At 39.7% G+C, this 23,912-nt stretch overlaps 1 protein-coding gene across 1 annotated transcript in view; it reads right to left on the bottom strand.

Moving 5' to 3' along the window:
* Positions 1–12,750: 12,750 nt before the first annotated feature.
* sema3aa (sema domain, immunoglobulin domain (Ig), short basic domain, secreted, (semaphorin) 3Aa) overlaps positions 12,751–23,912 on the bottom strand; it is a 42,866-nt gene continuing 31,704 nt past the window's right edge. The window contains exons 11-17 of the mRNA XM_053650198.1: positions 23,450–23,669; positions 22,627–22,718; positions 22,484–22,525; positions 22,228–22,385; positions 18,452–18,519; positions 18,174–18,319; positions 12,751–15,360 (exon numbers count right to left, since the gene is read on the bottom strand). Of these exons, the coding sequence (XP_053506173.1) occupies positions 14,668–15,360; positions 18,174–18,319; positions 18,452–18,519; positions 22,228–22,385; positions 22,484–22,525; positions 22,627–22,718; positions 23,450–23,669 (1,419 nt within the window). The 3' untranslated portion in view covers positions 12,751–14,667. The remainder of the gene's footprint in view (positions 15,361–18,173; positions 18,320–18,451; positions 18,520–22,227; positions 22,386–22,483; positions 22,526–22,626; positions 22,719–23,449; positions 23,670–23,912) is intronic.

The raw sequence follows: 23,912 nt of genomic DNA, 5'->3' as shown, positions 1-23,912 counted from the left end.
AGAAACCACTCCATGGTGTTCTTTCTCTCCAGCTCTCTGTCTGTCTCTTGTCTCTCTCTCACACTCTCTATCACTCTCTCTCTCTCTTACAATGGTGTCTGACAGACTGACAGCTATTCCCAATGACGGCTGAGCAACGGTACAATCCTATAATGCTTCCAGTGTTCTCAAGTGGAAACATGAACACGAACACTGCACTTCCGTATTCCCTGATAAAAAGGCAACCACATTTACCACAGATATGTGTCTCTGACATATTTGCAGTATATCGTGAGTGCATACAGCTGCACTTCATAAGAAGTGTGTAACCAAAGCCTGACACCTGATCCCACACACCATGACCTTCATTAAAATTTGAATATGCACCTCTATAGCCTGAATATTGTGTGAGGCGGACAATGAAACAGAAATAGTACAATATGGATAAGTGTCAAGTCAATTGTAGAACTCGGACACAAACACAATAACATTAAATATTCTGGTGAATTATACAGTATCTCTGATCATGTTTCAATGTGTCAACATAAATACTTACAGTGCATACAAACTGAACATACACCAACACAACGACTCACATATATATCTACAAAAATTATTTATACAGAATATGTTATAAGCAAAAGTACAGAGAGAGAGAAGATAAAGTTCAATACTATCTGATCACATACCTTCACACTGTTCTATGTCACACTGTTCTATGTCATATAGACATAATTGTGTGTGGACAAGTTTCCATCAGCTTAGTCTTCCTGATCTGGTGTATCATTTGTGGTGTATTAGTCTCTCTGATCCCCGCGCACCCCTCTCAACAGTTCCTTGCTCTTCAGTCCACTCTTAACGTCCCGCTCTGCTGTTGATGACAACTGAAAATTGCCTGACTAAACTAGTCTCTTAAAGGGACAGAGAGGTGCGTGTCTCTTCTTTCCTGTTGCAGTTCACCTTAGCGATAAGACACACCCCATTTAATTCACCCAGGCCTAATCTGCTTTCTTAAGACCTATCAGCCAATGAGAGAGTTCGAGGGAAGACAGTCATGCTCAGTCTCATGCTCAGTCTCACGCACAGGCACACACATGCACATGCATGCACACACACACACATACACACACACACACACACACACACACACACATGGTGGCCTATGGTTATAGTGAAAATACATACATGTTCTGAGCACACAGTTGATAAACTGGCTGGACAACAAGAGATTTAATCTAACAGGTAAAGAGGAAATGTTAAAAACACTTTATAATTTCTGATGTTCAACAGGTGAAAAACAACATCCCATCCCCACATCATTATATAACACTGCTGTAGTGTTTGTAGGAGGGGTGTTTTTTTTAAACCTGTTAGTTCAAGACACACACACACACACACACACACACACACACACACATGCTGTAGATTAACCTGATCTCTCACTTAATCAGGCCAAATATGTTAATGCAAGACAGAGGGGATCACTGTGGCTTTGTGATTTGCCTCACACCTAGGGGGTTGGGGGTTCAGGGGTTTCCTCTGGGTACTCTGGTTTCCTTGCCCAGTCCAAACACATGTGTTGTAGGCTGATTGGCATTTCCAAATTGTCTTAAGTATCTGAATGGGTGTGTGCTTGTGCCCTGTGCACCGAGTTCTCTGAGAAAGACTCCGGGCTCCCCCGTGACCCTGTGTAGGATAAGCATGGTATGGAAAATGGATGGATGGAGAACGCTATGAGTAAGAATTTCCATTTTATTTGTACTAAGCCTTCTGCATTCTTGGATGAATTAGGCACAAAGCAGCTAAAATGCCCAGCCAACACAATGACACACAATGACACCTTGAAAACATACCCTGAATCATCTCAAATGATATAACACTATTTTATAGATTCCAGTAAATGCTTCATATAATGTTACTCACATACTGCTGCAGTGGATGGTCCCTTTGAGACTGGTTCCTCACTGTAGGTTTGCTCATTAGGGTTCTAAATTGAAACCCAGATTTCTGTACAGCTGATTTGAGGCAATATCTGTTGTCAAAAAATGCTATGTAAATAAAACTGAATTGAATTAAATGTCCTTTCTGACCTCCTTAGAATATTCCATGAACATTTTGCTATTCTAGACAGGCTTACACTAGATAAGATCAACACAGGACCAAATAAACATGATGCTGAATGTCGTATCATCAATGACATTTGCAACATTATCTGCAAACATATACAGGACTTGTCTGTAACATTCATAAAGTTACCAGAACATCTTTATGTAATGATATCCAGCAGGGTAAAATTGGATGCTCTATGACTAATTGAATAATTCAGTAGCAGAGATTTTTGACACAGTTCAGGTAACATGGCTTATGCAGGACATAGATGAAGTTGAGTAACTCTGTGCCACCTGTTTTTCTTTGAGTTACATTTCTTTCAACTGTCTTAATAGCCACATTCTTTGAAGGTACAGAATGTCTTACCATCATTTTAATGGAAAAAGGAACCTTGGCAAACATTGCATTTGGGACACCCTTCAGAGTAATGATACATCTAGTGAACTAAAGCTACATATTAGCTAGCTACAGTGCTGTATCTTCTGTTTTTGTGTATATCTCATACTAAATAGTTTTAGATCTTCAAACGAAATACAACATAAAACAAAGGCAACTTGAGTAAACACACAATACAGTTTTTATTGAAGCAAAAAAAAAAAAAAAAAAGTTATCCAACACTTATCACACATGTTAAAAGACTAATTTCCCCATTAAACTTAAAATCTGGTTGTGCCACCTTAGTAGCAATAACTGCAACCAAATGCTTCCAATAACTGAAGATCAGTCTTTCACTTACTTCTACGACTTGGATTTACTCCTATGCTTTGGATCATTGTATTCCTGCATAATTCAGTTACACTTGAGTTTCAACCGGACGTTGGAGACTGGACATTCTCCTTTAGGATTTTCTGGTAGAGAGCAGAATTCATGTTTCCCTAATTTCTTGCAAGTTGTCCAGGCCCTGAAGCAGCAAAGCATCCCCACACCGTCACACTTCCACCACCATGCTTGACAGTAGGTATGATTTTTTTTTTTTTGTGGAATTCTGTGTTTGGTTTAAGCCAGATGTAACGGTTTAAGGATCATCAAGGATCAAAATTTCAGACGAGCGTTAATGTTCTTCTGGGTTAGCAGTGGTTTTCACCTCATCACTCTTCCATGGATGCCATTTTTGCCCAGTGTCTTTCTGATAGTGGAGTCATGAACAGTGACCTTTATTGATGCAAGAGAGGCCTGTAGTTCTTTTGATGTTGTCCTTGGTTCTTTTGTGACTGCCTGGATGAGTCGTTGCTGTGCTCTGGGATTAATTTTTCTGGGAAAATGAACCTTCTGGGAAGGTTCACTACTGAGTTTTTCCATTTGGAGATAACGGCTTTCACTGTGATTCTTTCCCACAGCCTTTGAAATAGCTTTGTACCCCTTCCCAGACTGATGTATTTCAATCACCTTCTTTCTCATCATTTCTGGAATTTCTTTCAACTTTGGCATAGTGTGTTACTGGATAAGACCTTTTAACCTACTTCATGCTGTTGAAAAAGTTCTATTTAAGTGTTGATTTGATTGAACAGGGTATGCAGTAATCAGGTCTGGTTGCGTCTAATCCAGCTGATCTAATCCATTATGAGTTCAGTTTCATAGATTTGGGGAATTAGTAACCAGAGGGGTCAAATACATTTTCACATAGGCCCAGTTGGTATTGGATAACTTTTTTGCTTCAATAAATAACATTATCATTTAAAAACTGTGTTTTGTGTTTACTCAGGTTGCCTTTGCTTTGTCTTAGATTGTATTTTAATTTCTAAAACAATTTAGTATGAGATATACACAAACAGAAGAAATCAGTCAATCAGGCAAATACTTTTTCACAGCATTGTATGTCAGCTGAGAGGTTGTTTGCCTACACTGAGAAAGATACATGCAATGCATTTTGTGAGCAACTTACTTCAGATTGGAACAATCCTTATTTCAGGACTGTGAATATTTGGGCTAAATATGCAGCCTCCCTAGGAAGCTATCTAGCAGTTAGAACACACTGCATCTGATTACAGTTTTTAAAATGACTGAAAAAAAAATGTGCAACTTTAAATCGATTCTGTCAAATAGTCATACTCAAATAGTTGACTATAACAATAAGGAGACAATTAGGCACTACAGGCTACCAACCTCCTACTACTCTCAATACTCTACCTAAAAATAGAAGTAGAGCTGTTTGTAATATGTGTAAGAAGTGTGAGGACAGAGAAATAAGGCAAATAAAACGGGATGTGGGCTTGGACAGAGGAAGGGAGATAATTGTGTTGTGGATTGGGGGTAATATCCATCAATGTATAACACACACACACACACACACACACATACCAGAATTTGAGAAAAAATGTGCTCACAATGACTTTGACTGTGGTATGGTTGTGCCAGATATCTGAATATTTCATAAACTGAGGATCTCCTGGGATTTTCACACAGAAGCTTATCTAGAGTTTACACAGAAAAGTGAGAAAAAAACATCCAGTGAGTAGGGGTCTGCGGCTAGAAATGCCTTATTGATGATAGCAGTCAGAGGAGAATAGCCAGACTGGCTCAAGCTGACAGAAAAGCCTGCGGCAACTCAAATAGCCAAGTGTGGTGTACAGAAAAGGATCTCAGAATGCAGATATTGAACCTTGAGCTGGATGGGCTATAACAGCAGAAGACTGCATTGAGTTCCCCTCATAGCCAAGAACAAGAATCTGAGGCTACAGTGGGTACAGGTTCACCAAAACTGGACAGTTTAAGATTGGAAAAAAACCCAGTGCCTGGTCTTCAGTCAGTCCATTTGGCCCGAACAAACATGCCACAGTTACATTTAATGTAAAAATTAACTAAAGCTCTTGACCATTATTGGCATGATTTTATGCACTGCCCTGCTGCCACATGATTAACTGCACGAATGGACACATGTACAGGTGTTCCCATTAAACTGAGTGTATGTAGTTGTGAAAATTCATCTACGAAGCTCATTTGCCTGTTTAATCTTCGCTAACTGCTTTATCCTGACTATCATAGTGATCCACAGTTTATCCCAGGAACATTGGGTGTGAGGCTGGAATACACCCTGCCGCTTGCCAGTTCATCACACACTCACATTCACACATCGGGGAGTCACTAATCCATCTACCGGCATGTTTTTGGGCGGTGAGAGGAAATCCGAAATCCTGGAATAAACCCACAATGATCGGGGAAAAACGTGAAACTCCACGTTAATTGACTCGAGCTTAGGAAAGAACCCAGGATTTTAGGGCTGTGAAGTGGCCAGCACTCTGCCCCAGTTATGTAGCTGCTTTCCTGAATCCATCCATCAGGCCATCATACTATAACACAGCTCAGTGTTACTATGGTTACTTGGCATTTCCAGCCACCTGGGCTCTGTAATTATGAGGTGTTTGACAAGACATTTTTTGCAATCAGTTGAATGAGTGAGTGAATGTGAGTGTGTGAGAGTGCGTGCATGTTTTCAAGTTAGACCAGTCTGTTATTTGGTCAGTGAACACTGTTAAAATAATTGCATGTCAGCAAAAAACATCATCTGGCCTGGTCAGCAATTATAATCCATTTGTACTTACTTTAGCTGGAAGCAGAGAGAGAAAGATTGAGAGAGAGAGAGAGAGAGGCTTGCTTTTCTTCAAGCTGACCTGAATCTACTTGTTTGCCTAGTTTATCCCTTCACTCAGAATCTTCTGGGCTGCAGTGTGAGTCAGAGTCTGATGTGTCCTTTGATTCGTGAGTCGACATATTCATATCCACATGTACAACAACACAGGCATGTACTCATGATAGAACCTACATACACATCACACATGACTAATGCACACTTCACACATGTAGTTAAGAGATATGGACTGGGTTTGGGTGGTTTACTGTCTCTGTCGTACGCAAGAGCTGTATCTTTTGAGCAAAATCACACATACGTTGCAAACATAACACGCCTCACAGCATTTTAAAACCATGATGTAAACTTGTGATGCGTTCCTGTGTGTCACAATATTTGATCAATGTTGATTTTGCCCTGCGAATTCCACAATATATCAAACCATCGACAGGAAACCTGAAAATGTGAAGTACAATATATTCATCATAGATAAAGAATATAGGGATTTCCTATAGCTATGGTCAGAAACAGTACATTTACAGTGTCTTGCATAAGTATTCAACCCCTTGTACTTTTCCACATTATGTAGTGCTACAACCTGGAATTAGAATATATATATATATATATATATATATATATATATATATATATATATATATATATATATATATATATATATATATATTTACCATTTACCATATCTAACATTTAAATGTTTATTGTGACAAAAAAGAGTTTTTGTGAACTCAAAAAAGAGTTCATTAAACAAAAAAGCAAACATTTGCTAGTTGCATAAGTATTGACCCCCCCTTGGGTCAATACATGGCAGAAATTACAGCTGGGGTATCAGCTTTACACATCTGGATTTTGATATTTTTTTTACCCATTCTTCTTGACAAAATTGTTTAAGCTCTGTCAGATTCGATTTGCATTTAAACTTTGCATACCCCTTGTAGAATCTGCTAAATCTTAATAATAAAAGCCCATGTTGTTTTTTTATTTAGTACTGTCCTGAATAAGCTATTTCACATAACAGATGTTTACATATAGTCCACAAGACAAGATAATAGTTGAATTTATAAAAATTACCTCATTCAAAAGTTTACATACCCTTGATTCTTAATACTGTGTCTCGTTACCTGGATGATCAGTGACTGTTTTTATGTTTTGTGATTGTTATTCATGAGTCCCTTGTTTGTCTTGAGCAGTTAAACTGCCCACTGTTCTTCAGAAAAATCCTCCGGGAACTGCACATTCTTTACTTTTCCAGCATCTTCTGCATATTTGGCCCCTTTCCAACAGCGGCTATATGATGTTGAGATCCATCTTTTCACACTGAGGACAACTGAGGGACTCTACTACATAAGGTTCAAACATTCACTGATTAAGAGCCAGGGGGATGTAAACTTTTGACCAGGATGATCAGTGTAAATTGTTATTATTTTCTTTAAAGATCTTTTTTTTTTATTTTTTATTTAGTGCTGCCCTTTAGATGGGAAACAAGATAGCAGATTCTGTAAGGGGTATACAAACTTTTGGGCACAACTGTAGACCATTGATAAACAGCAATTTTCAAGTCTTGCCACAGATTCCTCGGGCTTTGACTGTGTTATTCTAACATATTCAGGTTCTTGGTTTTGAATCACTCCAGTGTATGTGATTTCTGATAGGAACTGAACTAATTTAGAATTTTCACAGTAACAGGAGTGCTCAGAAATGCCATCACAACTGTTACATGATTTATTCGTAAAGAATTTTGCAACAAATCACCCCACTTGAATCTTGAATATTATGGCCAGTTTTGTATAGATTCATGACACATTATCCCTATTAAGTACATTTCAGGAACAGGTTGTAACAATACACAGTGTGGAAATGTACCAGAGAGGTGAATACTTAGGCAAAGCACTATCCCATATTCCAAGTCATTGCCTACCACCTAGTGGTGAAGTCGAGTTACTGCATCAAAACCGAAGAGACATCTTTCTTTTTGCTGTTCTTTTTTTTTAAAATTTTTTTTTAAAGTAGACCGAATTCAAGCCAGAGTATTGGCCATGTCGCCATGTTTCTACACTGCACTGGACTGATTTTATTATTATTATTATCATTATTTTAAATCAGGAAAGATATCAAGTAAATCGAAAAACAGGAAACGAATTTCACGCAGTTCATCTGAGTAGATTCAGCATTCATTACTGGAGCTGATGGAGATTTTACCATGGAGTCGCTGCAGAGATTTACCTGTACACGCAAAACAGTACTAAAACACTAAATCTGTTGAAGGGCAGAAAAACGAGGGGTAAATTGTTAAAACGTCCCTCTGGGTATAATACCTCCTCCTGCAATTTTAATAATAACCACTAGATGGAAGTATATCTTTATTTACTTTTAATATGAATGTCCCAGTAAGGCTTAGTGGTCAGCAGGTTTACCTCACACCTCCAGGGTTGGGGGTTCGATTCCTGCCGCTGCCCTATGTGTGCAGAGTTTGCATGTTCCACCCGTGCTGCGGGGTTTCCTCTGGGTACTCCGGTTTCCTCATGCAGGGTAGGCTGAGTGGCATGTCCAAAGTGTCCGTAGTGTATGAGTGGGTGTGTGAATGTGTGTATGAGTGTGTCCTGTGATGGATTGGCACCCTGTCCAGGGTGTACCCCACATTGTGCCCCATGCTCCCTGGGATAAGCTCCAGGTCCTCACGACCCTGAAGAATAAACGGTATAGAAGATGGATGGATGGATGGATGAATATCCCAGTTTAGCTCAGTGGCTGTTGCTTGTTACTCAAGTTATTGAAAGATAATGGCTTTGAGGCAAGTTTATTTCTTTTTTTACTGGTTCCAGAAGCTATGACTAAATCTCAAAAGGTTCTCTCTAAATGTGGCTTGAAATTGCTTTTACAACTGTTATAATCCATGGAGACCCTATAAAGGGTGCAAATGCCATTTTGGACCAACTGTATGTTTGTATGAAGACATTTTATTTACTTTATATATACTTATTATTACTGTACTTATACTTAAGCAATATCGCATGAGCAAGTGTGCAGTTGTACTGAATATCGGCAGGGCTGTGATTTGGCTGTAGGCGCAAAGCCGAAGGCTGAGTGCCGTAAGAAATCATAGCCGTACTGATATTAAGTTTGAACACATGATTGTGAATGTGATATTGCTTTTACACAACAATTCTGTAACCTAGAAATTAATATTGGGCAATTGACATTTCGGACACAATATGCAAATGTTTTGCATATTGTGCAATATGCAATATCTCCCCTAACAGAAATAGATCCCGAAGATGCTACACTCACTTTATAGTCCATCGACTAGCTGGCTAACTAGCTCACATTGATTTGTACATTCCCATTAAAAGTGTTTCTGGGGAAATTGGCTTCCCTTCTTCATTTTCATCTTCATCTCACATGCTTAGTTTTTGTTATTATTTTGTCTTCTGGGAAACATGTCAGAAAATATCTTATGTAGCATCTGAAAGGCAGTACTAAACAACAAAAACAACAACAACAACAACAAAAAAAACAACAACCAACAATTTATACCGATCATCCTATTCAAAAGTTTACACCCCCTGGCTCTTAATCAGTGAATGTTTCCACCTTATGTAATAGTTGCATTTGAGTCCCCCAGTTGTCCTCAGTGTAAAAAGATGGATCTCAACATCATATAGTCACTGTTGGAAAGGGGTCAAATATGCAGAAGATGCTGGAAAAGTAAAGAACGTGTAGGACCTGGAGGATTTTTCTGAAGAACAGTGGACAGTTTAACTGCTGCGGACAAACAATGGACTCATGAACAGCTATCACAAAACATAAACACAGTCGTGGATCATCCAGGTAAAGACACATAGTATTAAGAATTGAGCGTATGTAAACTTTTGAACTGGTTCATTTGTGTAAATTCTGTTATTATTGTGTCTTGTGGACTATATGTAAACATCTGTTATGTGAAATAGTTTATTCAGGGCAGTACTATACAAAAAACATCTTATTTAAATTATTTTTTTATTAACGTTTATCAGTTTCTGCAAGGCATATGTAAACTTATGATCTCAACTGTATTTTCATGAAAAATGTACTGTTTGCCATATCTGCTGTGATGACACTAATACTACTGTAGTAACCATTTTGAATTAGGAAGTGGAATTTTATATGGTGAAGACGAGCAGAGTGATACAAACACTAAACTACTAAATATAAGCAGTCTTGGAACGCTGCTTGACCAATCAAATTAGTGGGCTGGAACTAACTGTTGTAAATATGATATATTTTAGAGATTCCTTGATGATTTATTTTTTCTGAAGCCACAGCTTGTGGGACAGAAGCCCTGTTCAATTGGACGAAATGCCTCAAGAAGCAACTTATTTTGTACCTATAGTGTCTTAAATATAGTCTACAATTGTGACTTGCTGATAGGAATTTATTGTGCTTATTTCATTGCTGTGCACAAATAACAAAGTTACCTCATGACTGTGACCTTGTGCTCCCTGCTACATCGTGTTTGTCTTTTCCGCCATCATCTTGCCAGGAATTGAGAAAGTGAATTCAAAGACAGGAAAATACTAGCTCTCTAATAATTTGTGTTTGTTACTGATTGTGTTACTGTTAATTTTGTGAATGAGTGTTTGGGGTAGCCGAACAGCCGCCTCACATTTGCAAACACTGATCTTATCTCAGTGACTCTGAACTTGATTAATGAGCTCACCCTGGTGGAGAGTGTTGATAGCCCATTGTTAGAACATTGTGGCAGCCAGAATGTAATCCACCAATTTCATTAAACACCTCTTGTGCATGTCTAAAAGTGCATTAAATTTATGACCCAATAAAATGACAGACATGCTAGAGGCATTAGTAAATGTGGTAGAGACACTGATGGCCTCACTGGTGGTCTAGGCTGATAAAACTCTGCACATAAACCCATGCTGCCTACAGCCTGAACATAAGAGAGCTGATATGGTTCATTCATCTGATCCTCTAGCAAATGTGCATTGTATCCTTAACAGAGTGTCACAGTAGCTCCTGACTTCTAATGAAATAATGCCCATAATGGTAGTCACAATATGTACAGACATCCTACGGGGTCTTACAGTCTTCCGAGCAATGAGCGCTATAGCCATGGATTGTGGTATGCTGACACAGAGGAGAAGACAAGAATGGCTGAGGTCCCGTCACAATCAGTAAAAGGGCCTCAGAAAAAGAGTTGTTGATGCTCATAGGCAGGAAAAGTTTACAAAGCCATCTTTAAAGCGTTTGGACTCTACCAATCCAGAGTCAGATTGATTGTGCACAAATTGAGGAAATTTAAGACCATTGTTACCCTCCACAGGAGTGTCGACCAACAATGATCACTCCAAGAACAAGATGTGTAATAGTCTGTGAGGTCACAAAAGAACCCAGGGTGACTTCTAAGGAACTAAAGGCCTCTTTCACATTGTCTAATGTTAATGTTCTTGAGTCCACCATCAGGAGAACACTGAACACCACTCAACACTGGTGTGCATGGCGGAGTTGCAAGGAGAAAGCCACTGCTCTCCAAAAAGAACATTGCTGTCTGTCTGCAGTTTACTAAAAATCACGTGGACAAGGCAGAAGACTACCAGAACAGTATTTTGTGGATTGATGAGACCAAAATAAAATTTTTGGTTTAAATCAGAAGGGATATATTTGGAGAAAAGAAAACACTGCATTCCAGCATAAAAACCTTATCCCATCTGTGAAACATGGTGGTGGTAGTATCGTGGTTTGGGCCTGTTTTGCTGCACCTGGGCCAGGACGGCTTGCCATCATTGATGGAATAATGAATCTCAAGAGAATGTGGGGCATGCAGGAAGATAATGACCCTAAACACACAAGTTATTCTACCAAAGAATGGTTAAAGAAGAATAAACTTAATGTTTTGGAATGGCCAAGTCAAAGTCCTGACATTAATCCAAAAGAAATGTTGAAGGACCTGAAGCAAGCAGTTCATGTGAGGAAACCCACCAACATCCCAGAGTTGAAGCTGTTCTGTACTGAGGAACGGGCTAAAATTCCTCCAAGCCGGTGTGCAGGACTGATCAACACTTACTGGAAAGCAGTAGTTACTAGTTACTAGTTGCAGTAATTGCTGCACAAGAGGGTCACACCAGATACTGAAAGCAAAGGTTCACATACTTTTGCCACTCACAGATATGTAATATTGGCTCATTTTCCTCAATGACCTTGACCAAAAATGACCAAATATAATATTTTTTATCTCATTTGTTTAATTGGGTTCTCTTTATCTACTTCTAGGACTTGTGTGAAAATCTGATGATGTTTTAGGGCATATTTATGCAGACATATAAACAATTCTAAAGGGGTCACAAACTTTAAAGCACCACTGTAACCAGTGTTGATGATAGCCCCACTCTGGCTGAACTTGCCACTGTTCCATCGGTTATTGATGGGCCCTCCATGCTCTCAATCCAACAATATGGATCTGGCTCCTGGAAGTGACCCCAGCTTACTGGTACAATTCGAACACACTCTTATTGGTGGTGGTCATATTCTACATATGCATTGATTTTATGCAAGCATGTAAAAAGTTTTCTCACCACAGTGCGTATGTGACAGCAGGGTCTGCACAGTGGGGCTGGTCAACAGGCTTATAACTATTCTCTTTGACCTCCATGCAAAACAATGATCCTACAGTAGGCTCTAGACTATGCAGTGCTATGCAGATTGTGCAGGTTTCCATTTGAATCAAGATAGCCTTTTTTTTTTTTGCCGGCCACCATTATAGCTACATGAGTCAGTGCATACAGTATCTGTGTCCAAACCCAGCATTCATTTCAAAGGTACTGTTGCCACAGCATATTATTAAACCTTCAGGCTATCTGCTGTTGCAGAAGAGAAAGTGCTCAGGTCAGTCCTGTGTCCAGTATGGGCTATCAAACTTTATATGGAAGTGACTCCCAGCTGATGGGTCACTGACCAGCTATTTGTGTATTACACTGTAGCTTGTCTGACAGACAGACAGTCAGATGTGTGTGTTTCCTAACCACAGACAGGCCTTCGGGATCAAAGGCAAGAAACCTGGGAACATAGAAACATTAAAGACCAACATATAACGATAGACGAAATATTTATTTAGACAACCGAAAACATGCCAGAAACACCCAGTGACAGATATAAGAGCTCCTGTCTCCCTTAGATTCCCCACCTCCACCAGACAAAACATGTCTGAAGCAAGAAACACTGGGAGTGCTCTGTATTGCATTGAAACATCATACAGTTCTGGGAGGAGTGGAGCGGCGGGGGGATGGTATTTATACAAAAGATTACAGCTTTATAATGCACAAAAGGGGGTGGGTATTTTTATTGTCTTATTAAAATGAAAAAAAAAATTCACATCTTTTATATTCATGGAAAGGAAGTTATCACACACAAAACACTGACAGTAAAGGAGATACACTAGGGTTCGAATGCACATGCTGTTCGTACTCAGTGGCTGTCAGTCAAATGTTAAGCCTACACATTTTTACAGGAGTCTCACATCTAAAGGCATTCTTACAAATTTGTTCATAGCTCCATACTATTTTGCAATTTCATGAATGAGTCATTCATACAAATACAGAAATATAGACAGATTCATTTGGGGGCATTACAGAGAAAATGTGAAGAGTAAAGAGAGACAGAGGAAAAAAAAAGCTATTTAAAAATGAAACACAATTTTTGCATGTTTCTGGGTTCTGGGTAATGTGTTAACAATATGTTCAACTTAAAAAAAAAAGGCAAAGATTATTGGTCCATCCATGTGCTTTGTCATATTTCAGTCACTTTTGTTTACATTTGAGCTCAAAACATTACAATATCAAAAATAACTGTAACCCTTTAAAAATCAGCAATAAATAGTCATGTGGTGTCTGACTGTATATATTTACACTTTCAGCCTAAGCTACAACATAGACTGCAAGAGCACATTTGTATGAGGCATAAAAATAACTTAAAAAATAAAAAACTTTTTTCTGATGATGTGGCAATAACCAAACATAGCACCTTCGATGCAGCGGTTGGCACAAGACATTTTTTTATTTTATTTTCAATGAAATCAAAAAGTCAAATTCTTAAGACCCCCTGTAATTTAAAACTCTGTGTTGAATAGTTTCGCTATGCAACTTAATTAAAAAAAAAAAAGAAGATTTTTTATTCAATTAAACATCATGCACAACATATTTGAATTCTGTACTTTAGGGCAAATAGTTTTACTTCTTAGTCCATTTGGGTGAGTCGTTTATTATGAATATACAACAAATAATTAGACTAACATTTAAGTCAAAGGGTTACAAGGGTCAGACGGGCTGGTAGCAACACATGCCTACGTTTTGGCCAACCACGTCTTGTATGCATGGATACTCAGTTATTTTCCTATACAGTGTCCACTATAGTTACTCCTATAACACTGTCATTATGAATCGGAGCGTCGAGGCTCCAGTTCCTGTAGTACTTTTTTATTTTTATTTTTATAATGATCTTTTAGGCTGGAAGGCAGTCCACATCGTCTGATCCAGAACCATAGTAACTGGTACAATCCTCCAGGAAGAATTTGAGTAAATAGTCAACATTCTGGTTTTATTCCTGAATAAATCATCTTAGTTTCCATGGAAGCTATTCGACCACTTTGCAACAGATGTTTCAGCAGAGGAAGCAGTCTTAGAAAAGGCAATTCCCCCTCTCTCGATCCAGGAGTAAAGAGTCTTAGAGGACTCGCACACTCTAGAAACATTTCTATGTACAGGAAGGTGTATCAGTCCACAACTATACACATTACCGATAAATGTTTTCGCCGTTATGCCACTGTAATTGTGCTTCCTCTGGTAAAGCAGAGACAAATTTCTTCAACTAGTACAACTAGTATTTTTGTGCTTTTTTAAAAAAAATGTTTGCAACATACACATGTATGAGGGCTGCTAAATCGATGTCTGCATGTGTGAATGGATGTGTCTGATGTATGCGTGTGTATGCGTGTGTGTGTATCCCTTGTCTCACACACTGCGAGGTGGTCTCTGTTGCTCATGGGTACGCCGGTTGCGCCCCCTCTTATTCTCCTGGAGCTGTTTCCATTTGGCTGTGCTGGCTGGTGTTCTTCGGGCCGGTGAGTTTCCCCTCTTTCCCTGACTCTGGTTCTGGTTTGCCTGAGCATTTGGGAATTTCGAAGTGGTGCTTGGACTCGGCTTGGGGCTCTGGCTGTCCATGCTGGTGGTCCCCTGTGGGACTTGGCTTCTCTGTATTTTGGGCAGATTTGGAACATTTGTTGCTTTTGGGCCATCATTCTGAATCTGGGCTGAAGTCTGTAAATTCTGGCTGCTCTTTTGTGCTTGAGCCTGAGCGAGCCCGAGCCCTGCTTTTGGAGCTTTCTTGCCACGCTGCTTGCGCTCCTTTTTCCAGACGTGCTCACAAAACTCATCCACACTGTTGAGATCCGGGTGCTCCAGCAGACTAAGGAAGTCTCGGTACCAAATCTTTTGTTTGGCAGGCGAGTCTTGATCGGCAGCACCGGTCCGCAGGAGCAGCTCCCCCACACGTTGAGACGGGATGACCTGCAGAGTGATGCGCAGGAGTGGCTGGATGAAGCCGTGCTCCACAGCATGGCAGTGATATACTCCAGTGTCAGCTTGTGTCAGGCTCCGGATCAACAAGCCACGCTCGGTGTGACTGAGCCTCTCATCCAACTTAATCTGAAACAGACAGTTGAAACATAAAGAGGGTCTGAAGTTCATAAAACAAAAAAATATGAAACACTGCTGCTTACAGTTTCCTCTTTACATTGATCTATAAGTGTTGTATACAAATCTTTATTTCGAGTCCTGTTGTATTATCGTTAATTATTATTGTAAGCTAATTACTGTAAATAGAACTGCTTCTGCCTGCTGGGTAGAGGGGTTTAGGGTCATTCATAGGGGAAAGGATGTTTGAAAGTTTAGTGAGAAGGGTTTCTTCCACAGTGGGAGGGATGTAAATGGAGAGTTATTATTATCATCATTACTATTTCAGGGTGAGGGGTCACTTCAGCACTGTTTAAGATTACTATCTGGAAGAGCAATACAGCTGTGTGTGTGTGTGTGTGTGTGTGTGTGTGTGTGTGTGTGTGTGTGTGTGTGTGTGTGTGTGTAGATCCTTATATCAGCCGTATTAAAATCTTCACTAAGACAAGAACTGCACCGCTCTCTAGTTATGGAGTGAATTATAAAGCTATAGCATCTACTAAGAGCAATACAGTCTTCTTCTTCCTAGCATTATGCTCGCACTATGGCAGGGTCTGCTTAGATTTGATTTGGTACAGGTTTTATGCCAGATGCCCTTCCTGACACAACCCTCCAATTTCATCCAGGCTTGGGACCGGCACTGAGTACAGCCCCCAGTACAACCGGGGCCGCAGCAGTAAGAGCGTGCGATCCTTAGCCACTGGACCACCAGAGAACATACTAAGAGCAAAACTTGACAGGGAGCCAAAACTAGGAGTGATGTGATCACCTGTCCTGGTCCTGGTCAAGATTCTAGTAGCAGAGTTTTGCACATACTGCAACTTAATCAATTCAGGAGAATACAAACGTATCGATCAGTTTTTCAGCCACAGAGAAAGATAACATGGGGCGCAGTCTTACAATGTTTCTGAGATGAAAGAATGTTTTAACTAAATTCTTGACATGAGGATCAAATGTTAAATTTGCATCAAAGATCACCCATAAATTCTTCAATTTAAGTTTGAAATTCCAGAGCAGAGCCATCCATATTCAAGATTAATGGACGTGCTTTACAGAGCTGGTGGGGTGAACCAATGATCATGTTTGTCTCAGTTTTGTCACTGTTAAGACAAAGAACATTTAGAGACATCCATTCCTTTATCTCAGTAATACACTGTGCAAGAAAGACAACAGCCACACAATCACCAGGTTTTGAATGGATATAAATCTGGGTATCATCTGCGTAATAATGATAATTAAGACCAAGAGATCTTAAGAGCTGACCAACGGGAAACATGTAAATGCTAAAAAATAAAGGGCCCAAAATCGATCCTTGAGGAACACCACATTTAAACATACCAACGTTGGACCTATATCCACCCAAGGAAACAAACTGCTGACGATCAGAGAGATAGGACTTGAACCAGTTTAACACAGTATCATTAACACCAAATACCGTTTCAAGACGAGTGAATAGGAGAGAATTATCTACAGTGTCAAAAGTGGCACTGAGATCAAGAACAATCAGAGTTGAAAGTCTGAGGCCATTAACAAGTCATTTGTGACTTTAACTAATGCCGTTTCAGTGCTATGGAGTTTGCGAAAAACAGATTCAAAGGGCTCAAAAAGATTGTTTACAGTGAGGTGAGTGTATAGTTGAGAGGGCCACATTACGTTCCAGAATTTTTGCAAGGAAGGGAATATTAGAAATGGGATGAAAGGTAATATTGTCCAATTTATCTTCATAGGTACAGGGTTTATAGCAGCAGTTTTAAACGCTGCTGGCACAACACCAGTACACAGGTAGTCATTTATTATACTCAGGACAACAGGACACAATGAAGCAAAACATGACTTGAACAAACAGATTGGGATAGGATCAACTATGGAAGTGGCAGCTTTCATTTGTGGGTATTAAGAACAGATTTACGAGCATTGTCAACCTTTGTGCTGAAGAAATCAATAAATCTGTTACAAAGGTGAGCGGAAGCAGGTACAGTAGTAGAACTGTTACATTTAAGCAATTTGTTCATGGTATGAAACAGTTTTCTGGGATTTCTTTGATTATTGACAATGATCTGCGAGAAAAAACAGAACTAATTTCAGCCTTGAGCTGAACTAGAGATGTTCTCACTCCTAGCTGTTTTTGTAATCCAAAACTCAGTCTAACAGGACAAATCTTTTTCAGTCTAATAGCTAACCATAGCACTTTTGGCTGTTCATATGAGTATGCTTTCACTCTCTGGTCCCGCTCTAATTATATCACGTTTATTTTTATTTTCAGACTTTTAATGTAACTGTAAGAATGTGATGGAGGATCTGATGATACTGACATTTGATGATCCATGGACTAGTGTGTCATGTTTTAGCCTTTATATGCCAAGCTTATATGTCAAATCAATAAGTTCCATTTGAAAGCAAATACACCACTAATATACGCTCAACATAACATCTGCAGAGCTGCTTATTCCTGCAGCCAATCCTGTGGCAGAAGCACAAGCAATAAAATTGTGTAGTTACTGTCCTGAGATGCTTTTCTACTCACCACAGTTGTAAAGAGTGGTTATTTAATATACTGTAGTCTTCCTGCCAGCTCTAGCCATTCTGGCCATTCTCCTCTGACTTTCATTACAGCGTTCTGTGTAAACTAAAAACTGTTGCACTTGAAAATCTCAGGAGATCAGCAGTTTCTGAGTTACTCAAACCAGTTTGTCTAGCACCAATAACAAAATTGTGGATATAGTGAACCTTTAAAAAGATTTAATGCACATAATTGGTCCAACTGCAAATGTGTGTGCATGTGTTACCTCAAGCTTTCGCTCATCATTGGGCTTCTCTAGCTGCCAGTAGATGAGAGCTCTCTGAGATTTAGAGCTGCACTCCAGGAACATACTGCTGTTCTCCACCCCATACACATTCCTCTCTTCTACACTGCTGTAGCCCTCCAGATCATCTACAACAAACAGACCAGTCACACATCTGCATTCAGTCACCTGTAGTACATTTTCTTTTGATTTTTTTTTCGTGTGAGCACTTCATGTTGTTGTGTGTGTGTGTGTGTGTGTGTGTGTGTGTGTGTGTTTACCATTGTGTTGCAGATCGGAGCACTGGGACAGAGGATCTCCATTTCTGATGTCTTGACGCCTTGTTCTCCTGCAGAAGAAAATTATTTATGAAATTCACATTAAAAGCTTGCTCTCTACATATCTTTTCTATTAGTTTCACTGTAATTACTGAGTAATTTATAGTAGTTACGAAATAACCAAATAACCAAACTCTTAGACTACAGAAAATTGCCAATGGCAATACCTTATTTTTAATTTATTACGGAATAATTCACTGCACCTTTTATACATTTATATTCACAATTATTGGGGAATGTCCACAAAACAAGTTTGTTCCTGTCATCCCTTATGTTATAGCAGCTATAAGCAGTCATTCCCTCATCAACCTCTATTTTTTTTTCTTAATAATGATAATAAATCTTTATTGGTCACGTATACATTACAGCACAGTGAATTTCTTTTCTTCGCATACCCCAGCATGCCAGGAAGTTGGGGTCAGAGTTTAGGGTCAGCCATGATACAGCACCCCTGGAGCAGAGAGGGTTAAGGGCCTTGCTTAAAGGTGGCAGCTTGGCAGCACCGGGGCTTGAACCCCCAACCTTCTGATCAGTAACCCAGAGCATTAACAGCTAAGCCACCACTGCCCCAATTAATAGTTAAAAAGTTAATAAGGCAAACAAAAAACAAAAAAACAAAACAAACAAACAAACAAACACGGCTTTTAATGTAACTGATAAACCATAACCTGCTTTCCAATGTTCGAAAACGTAAAGTTACAGTTTTACCTTTGAAGGTTACAAAGTACTGACACTGGAGACTACTTCCAAAACTGCTAAATAAACATCTCCACAAAGAAAACTTCACCGTGCAGTGTCTGCCATACAAGTCTAGAACAAGTATATTAATGCAGCCGGAATTTCTTTCAGAGCTGCTGTCATAGAAAACAAAACAATACCTTCTGACCAACCAGAACAGAGAATTCAGCAGCGCTGTGGTTAATGCACAGGAATCCAGTTCACAGATCACATTTTCCAGTTTGGATAAATAGACCACACAACACCACTAGAGTGCACTGTTGCTCTAATATTAAAAAAATCAACTTTTAGCCACACATATTACTTCTCAGCCAGGGAAAGAAAAGACACTGGCGCACACACACTGAATGCTGGAAGGCCAGTTGGTGCACACAGCAAAATGACTCATGGCTGGGAGACTTTCCATCGATTCATTATGGGCCTCCACACTGCAGTCCCTTCTGATGTCCAGTTAAAATGGGAGTCTGCAGTCCTGGAAGCCTTTTTCAGTCTTGTGCCTGGTCCAGGCTGAAGTTATACTGCCTTTTATTGCAGCTTTGTGCTATCTTTGTGCTGCCACATGTTGGGGAACAAGTCTCATATCCCTTCATATTTTACAAATGCTTAAAAATAATTACAAGGATCTCCTGCACTAAATTAAAAAACTGGAGAGATGCTGGAGCCCAGGCTTTATTGTGTGTGACAGATAATAAAGAATGCAAGGGAGAGTCATGTCACGGTTCTTAAACAGGAGTTTAGGGGAAAATCCAGAGCTTAGACCAGTGGCATAGCCAGGAATTAATTTCAGGGGGATGAGGATATAGGCTAAATAAAATCACAGCATGATCTGTAGAATTAAATTGAAAAGTGTCACAGGCTCATGCAGTTTGGTGATGATCATTATTTCTCATTTTAATTATTTAAGGTAACAGTTCTCAGAGTGGGGTCCGTGAAGCATGGCCAGGAGGTATGGGATTTTTTTTTTTTACAATATTGTTACAGTAGTGGAAATCACAACCCACCATTATCAAAGTTGTATTAATTATTAAGTTCTTATAGTTATTAGCCTGTTTGACTGATGACTTGAATTAAACAGGCTTAATTCAATCCTCAATAACACAATGACAAGTGAATGAGATTAATATTTGAATAGTTCATCAAATGAATCTCTGATGAGAGGTCTTGTGGATTTCTTAGAGCTACAGGGGCCCCTGGTTGCAATAATAATAATAATAATAATAATAATAATAATAATAATATACCATTAACCAAGCTTACCATATATGTTAACATATGTAGGAACTCTTTATGATAGTTCCACTGAAACAGGTTCAAATAACAAGCTAGTAAGAGGGGAACAGTGACATCTAATGAAGAACCAGATCTTCCAATGTTTCACTCATTCTTCAGTAAACCTCCAGCACTTCATTATCTGTAACCTTCTTATACCCAAACACAGAGTGTAGCTAATTGATGCGTATCTTTCAAACATAAATGGGAAATTTGATGGATTCTGATTGGTTAATCCTGTTTCTCACCATTGCCAATCAAATGTTATTAAACAAACTAAGGGACATGTTCATGTTTAGGTGGTTAAATATAGGAGGAATCCTAATGATGACTTTGTTGACCATTTATGATTATATTCAGCACATCCATCCATCCATCTTCTATACCGCTTATCGTACAGGGTCACGGGGAACCTGGAGCCTATCCCAGCGAGCACTGGCACAGGGCGGGGTACACTCTGGACAGGGTGCCAATCCATCACAAGGCACAATCAGGTACACATTCACACACCCATTCATACACTATGGACAAGCCAATCAGCCTACCATGCATGTCTTTGGACTGTGGGAGGAAACCGGAGTACCTGGAGGAAACCCCCGCAGCACGGGGATAACATGCAAGCTCCGCATACACAAGGCAGCGGTGGGAATCGCACCCCCAACCGTGGAGGTGTGAGGCGAACATGCTAACCACTAAGCCACCGTGCACCCTATTCAGCACATTTACTGTGCAAAACATGTTATGTTACATGTATGTAATCATCTGTGGTGTTTGTGTGTTATGTTAACCACACACTGAGCATTTGGAACTATCAAAATTTTTTCAAGATGGTTCAAACCTGAAATCCAACCAGCTACACCTCTAGATCAGACTCACTTTGCAAGTAAATATATAGGTAATACCTTTAAAGTGGTCCGTTTTTGTCATTTTCCCTCTTTTTCGGAATTTCTTGCTTCCCTGATCGGAATATATCACTTTTTAAATCTCTCGTCCTCTTACACTTCTTCTCACTCTGTCTTGATGTGTCACACCCTGTAATTCCATCCATCCATCCATCCACCCACCCACCCACCCACACACACACACACACACACACCCTTGTCCTAGATGATCAGGGGACGAGTGTGAAGCGTGAGAAGTCTGTTCTTCATTGCTGGACTGGTGGAATGAAATATTTCTTCAGTATTTGATGAGGAGGGCGTCGCCATGCCCACATTTGCCAAAGAGGAAATGCCTTAATATCATGGCTGCATATGGTATCCCCAGTACAGGATGGAAAGAGGTGTATACTTTACAGCAGAGAAGATATGTGCTTGTGGTAAAGAGCTGAGAGAGCTCTGTGTGTGTCTTTTATATGTGTGGAACTCCCATCCTGTGGTGTAAGCAACGTAGGTGGTAGATTATATTTATATTTACAGAAATGGACTCTATGGGGCATAAATATGTATATTTAGGGGTAGAGTTTGTACTGCTTGGCTTATGAGTACTTGTGAAATGATATGTGGCGGTCAGACTCAGGAAGTCTGAATTAATGCTCTAAAGGTTGATATATTTGCAAACGGGCTGATTGGCTGGATGGTACAAAGGAGTGTACAAGGATTTTGGATGATATAATGAAAATCTTCTTGGTACAAAGCATTTCTGCCTTATTTATTTTACCCTATGCAGTGCTTTACACTGAACTGTAAATAGGTTTGAATGTAAGTCCTGACCTCTTAGCAGTAGGGAAGTATCTGGAGCACTCAGTGCCGTCCCAGGCGCAATACGGATCTCTGGCCAAACAGCATTCAGCACACGCTTTGCCGTACACTTCACAACGATGCAGTGGCATCTGCGATATTCCCATTGCTGAACCCAGGTACAGCTGTTGCTGTTGGAAGCAAACACAAAAACGTGAGTTTGGACCAACATTAAATTTTATGAGCCACACACTGAGTCCTAACCTCCAGCTATCATTTGTAGACTTACTTGTTTAGTGGAGAGTTCCATAGCAGTGATCGGGGTGGGTTCCTACAGAGGAAAAACATCTCTGAGTTATTGATATTATTCACTTGCTGTTTTGATTATTGAATATTACGGAAATGTAACTGTGCTGTTGTTGAGGAGCATACCATAAAGACGGTCATCTCTTCCAGCACCACCTCTTCCAAGTCGTGCCAGCTCTCTCTGGGGATGGTCACCACTTTAAGCACTGTCCCCATATCTGTACATACATATACATATATACATGCACAAAGTAAACTCATTGGCCATTTTAATGGAAAGTGGCAACCTTCAACCACCACTGACCTAATGTTATTTAGTGGTGACTTATCAGAACAGCTGAGAATACCATCCACACAGTAAAGCATGGTGTTGGTAGCATTCTGTGGAGGCCTCTCGGTTGCTTGGCCTCCTGGTTGCTTCTCTAATCCCCTCTTCACCTGAGTTTTAGTGTTTCGTTTTTTATAACCAAACCCTGATTGATACATTTCCAGAGACTTTGTAACAGATTTATTTACATAGCTCCTTGGTCTTTATGATGCCCTTTTGTATAAGTATGTTCTCAAATAAAATCTGCAGTCTTCAGGGAACAGGATCATTTAACACTGAAATCGTGCAACTCTTTAATTGCATACAGGTGGACTCCATTCTATTAATGGTTGTACCAGAACTAATTTGGGGATTTAGAGGAATAGGGTCATGATTTATAATTCCAACTAAGTATAATTTATTTTCAGGTTGTAACAATACAAAAATGTAGAAAAGTTCAAGAAGCGTGAACACTTATGTAAGCCATTGTAGTACTATGTCTGAAACACCTGAACAAGCACCTTGCCACTATCATGTTGGTGTTACTATGCTTAGAAATGTCCATCAACCATAATAATATCTGGTCAGTGGTGGTCATAAACCATGTCTTATTCTTCAGTGTCATGATGAATAGCTACTAGCCTGTGCCGATGAACATGACATCATACTGCCCGTCCTCAGCCTCCACACGGTCCACCACCAGCTGGGTGAACTGGTACTCTGCATCTGTGCGCACCACTATGGGTCGTCCACCAACTGGCTGCACTGGGTTATACATGGCAGGGTGCAAACGGGCAAATGTAATAACATCATCTGGGAGGTCTTTGGTGGTGTCAAAACCACCAAAGGTTTTACTGGGGCACTGTGGAAGGTGGAGAAGAAGACAAGGTTACTTTAGCTGGGGATGCTCTGGTCTAGCCTTTGTGTGACTATGAAATAAAACACATCATGACGTAGTGCTCTTTCCTTCAGCAGCCTCTTTTTTTCTCACTCTTGAAGTTAAAAAGACAAAAAGAATGCAGCTTGTCATGTTACTGAGAAACCGGAAAGTGCAAAGTCTTCTGTAATGAAAAATTTTCAATGTGAGAAAACCTAAAGCTACAGC

The sequence above is a fragment of the Ictalurus furcatus genome, chromosome 19, assembly GCF_023375685.1.
Source record: "Ictalurus furcatus strain D&B chromosome 19, Billie_1.0, whole genome shotgun sequence".
Lineage (NCBI taxonomy): Eukaryota > Metazoa > Chordata > Actinopteri > Siluriformes > Ictaluridae > Ictalurus > Ictalurus furcatus.
The sequence above is the reverse complement of the archived record's forward strand: the minus strand, read 5'-3'. Positions and strand labels throughout refer to the sequence as shown.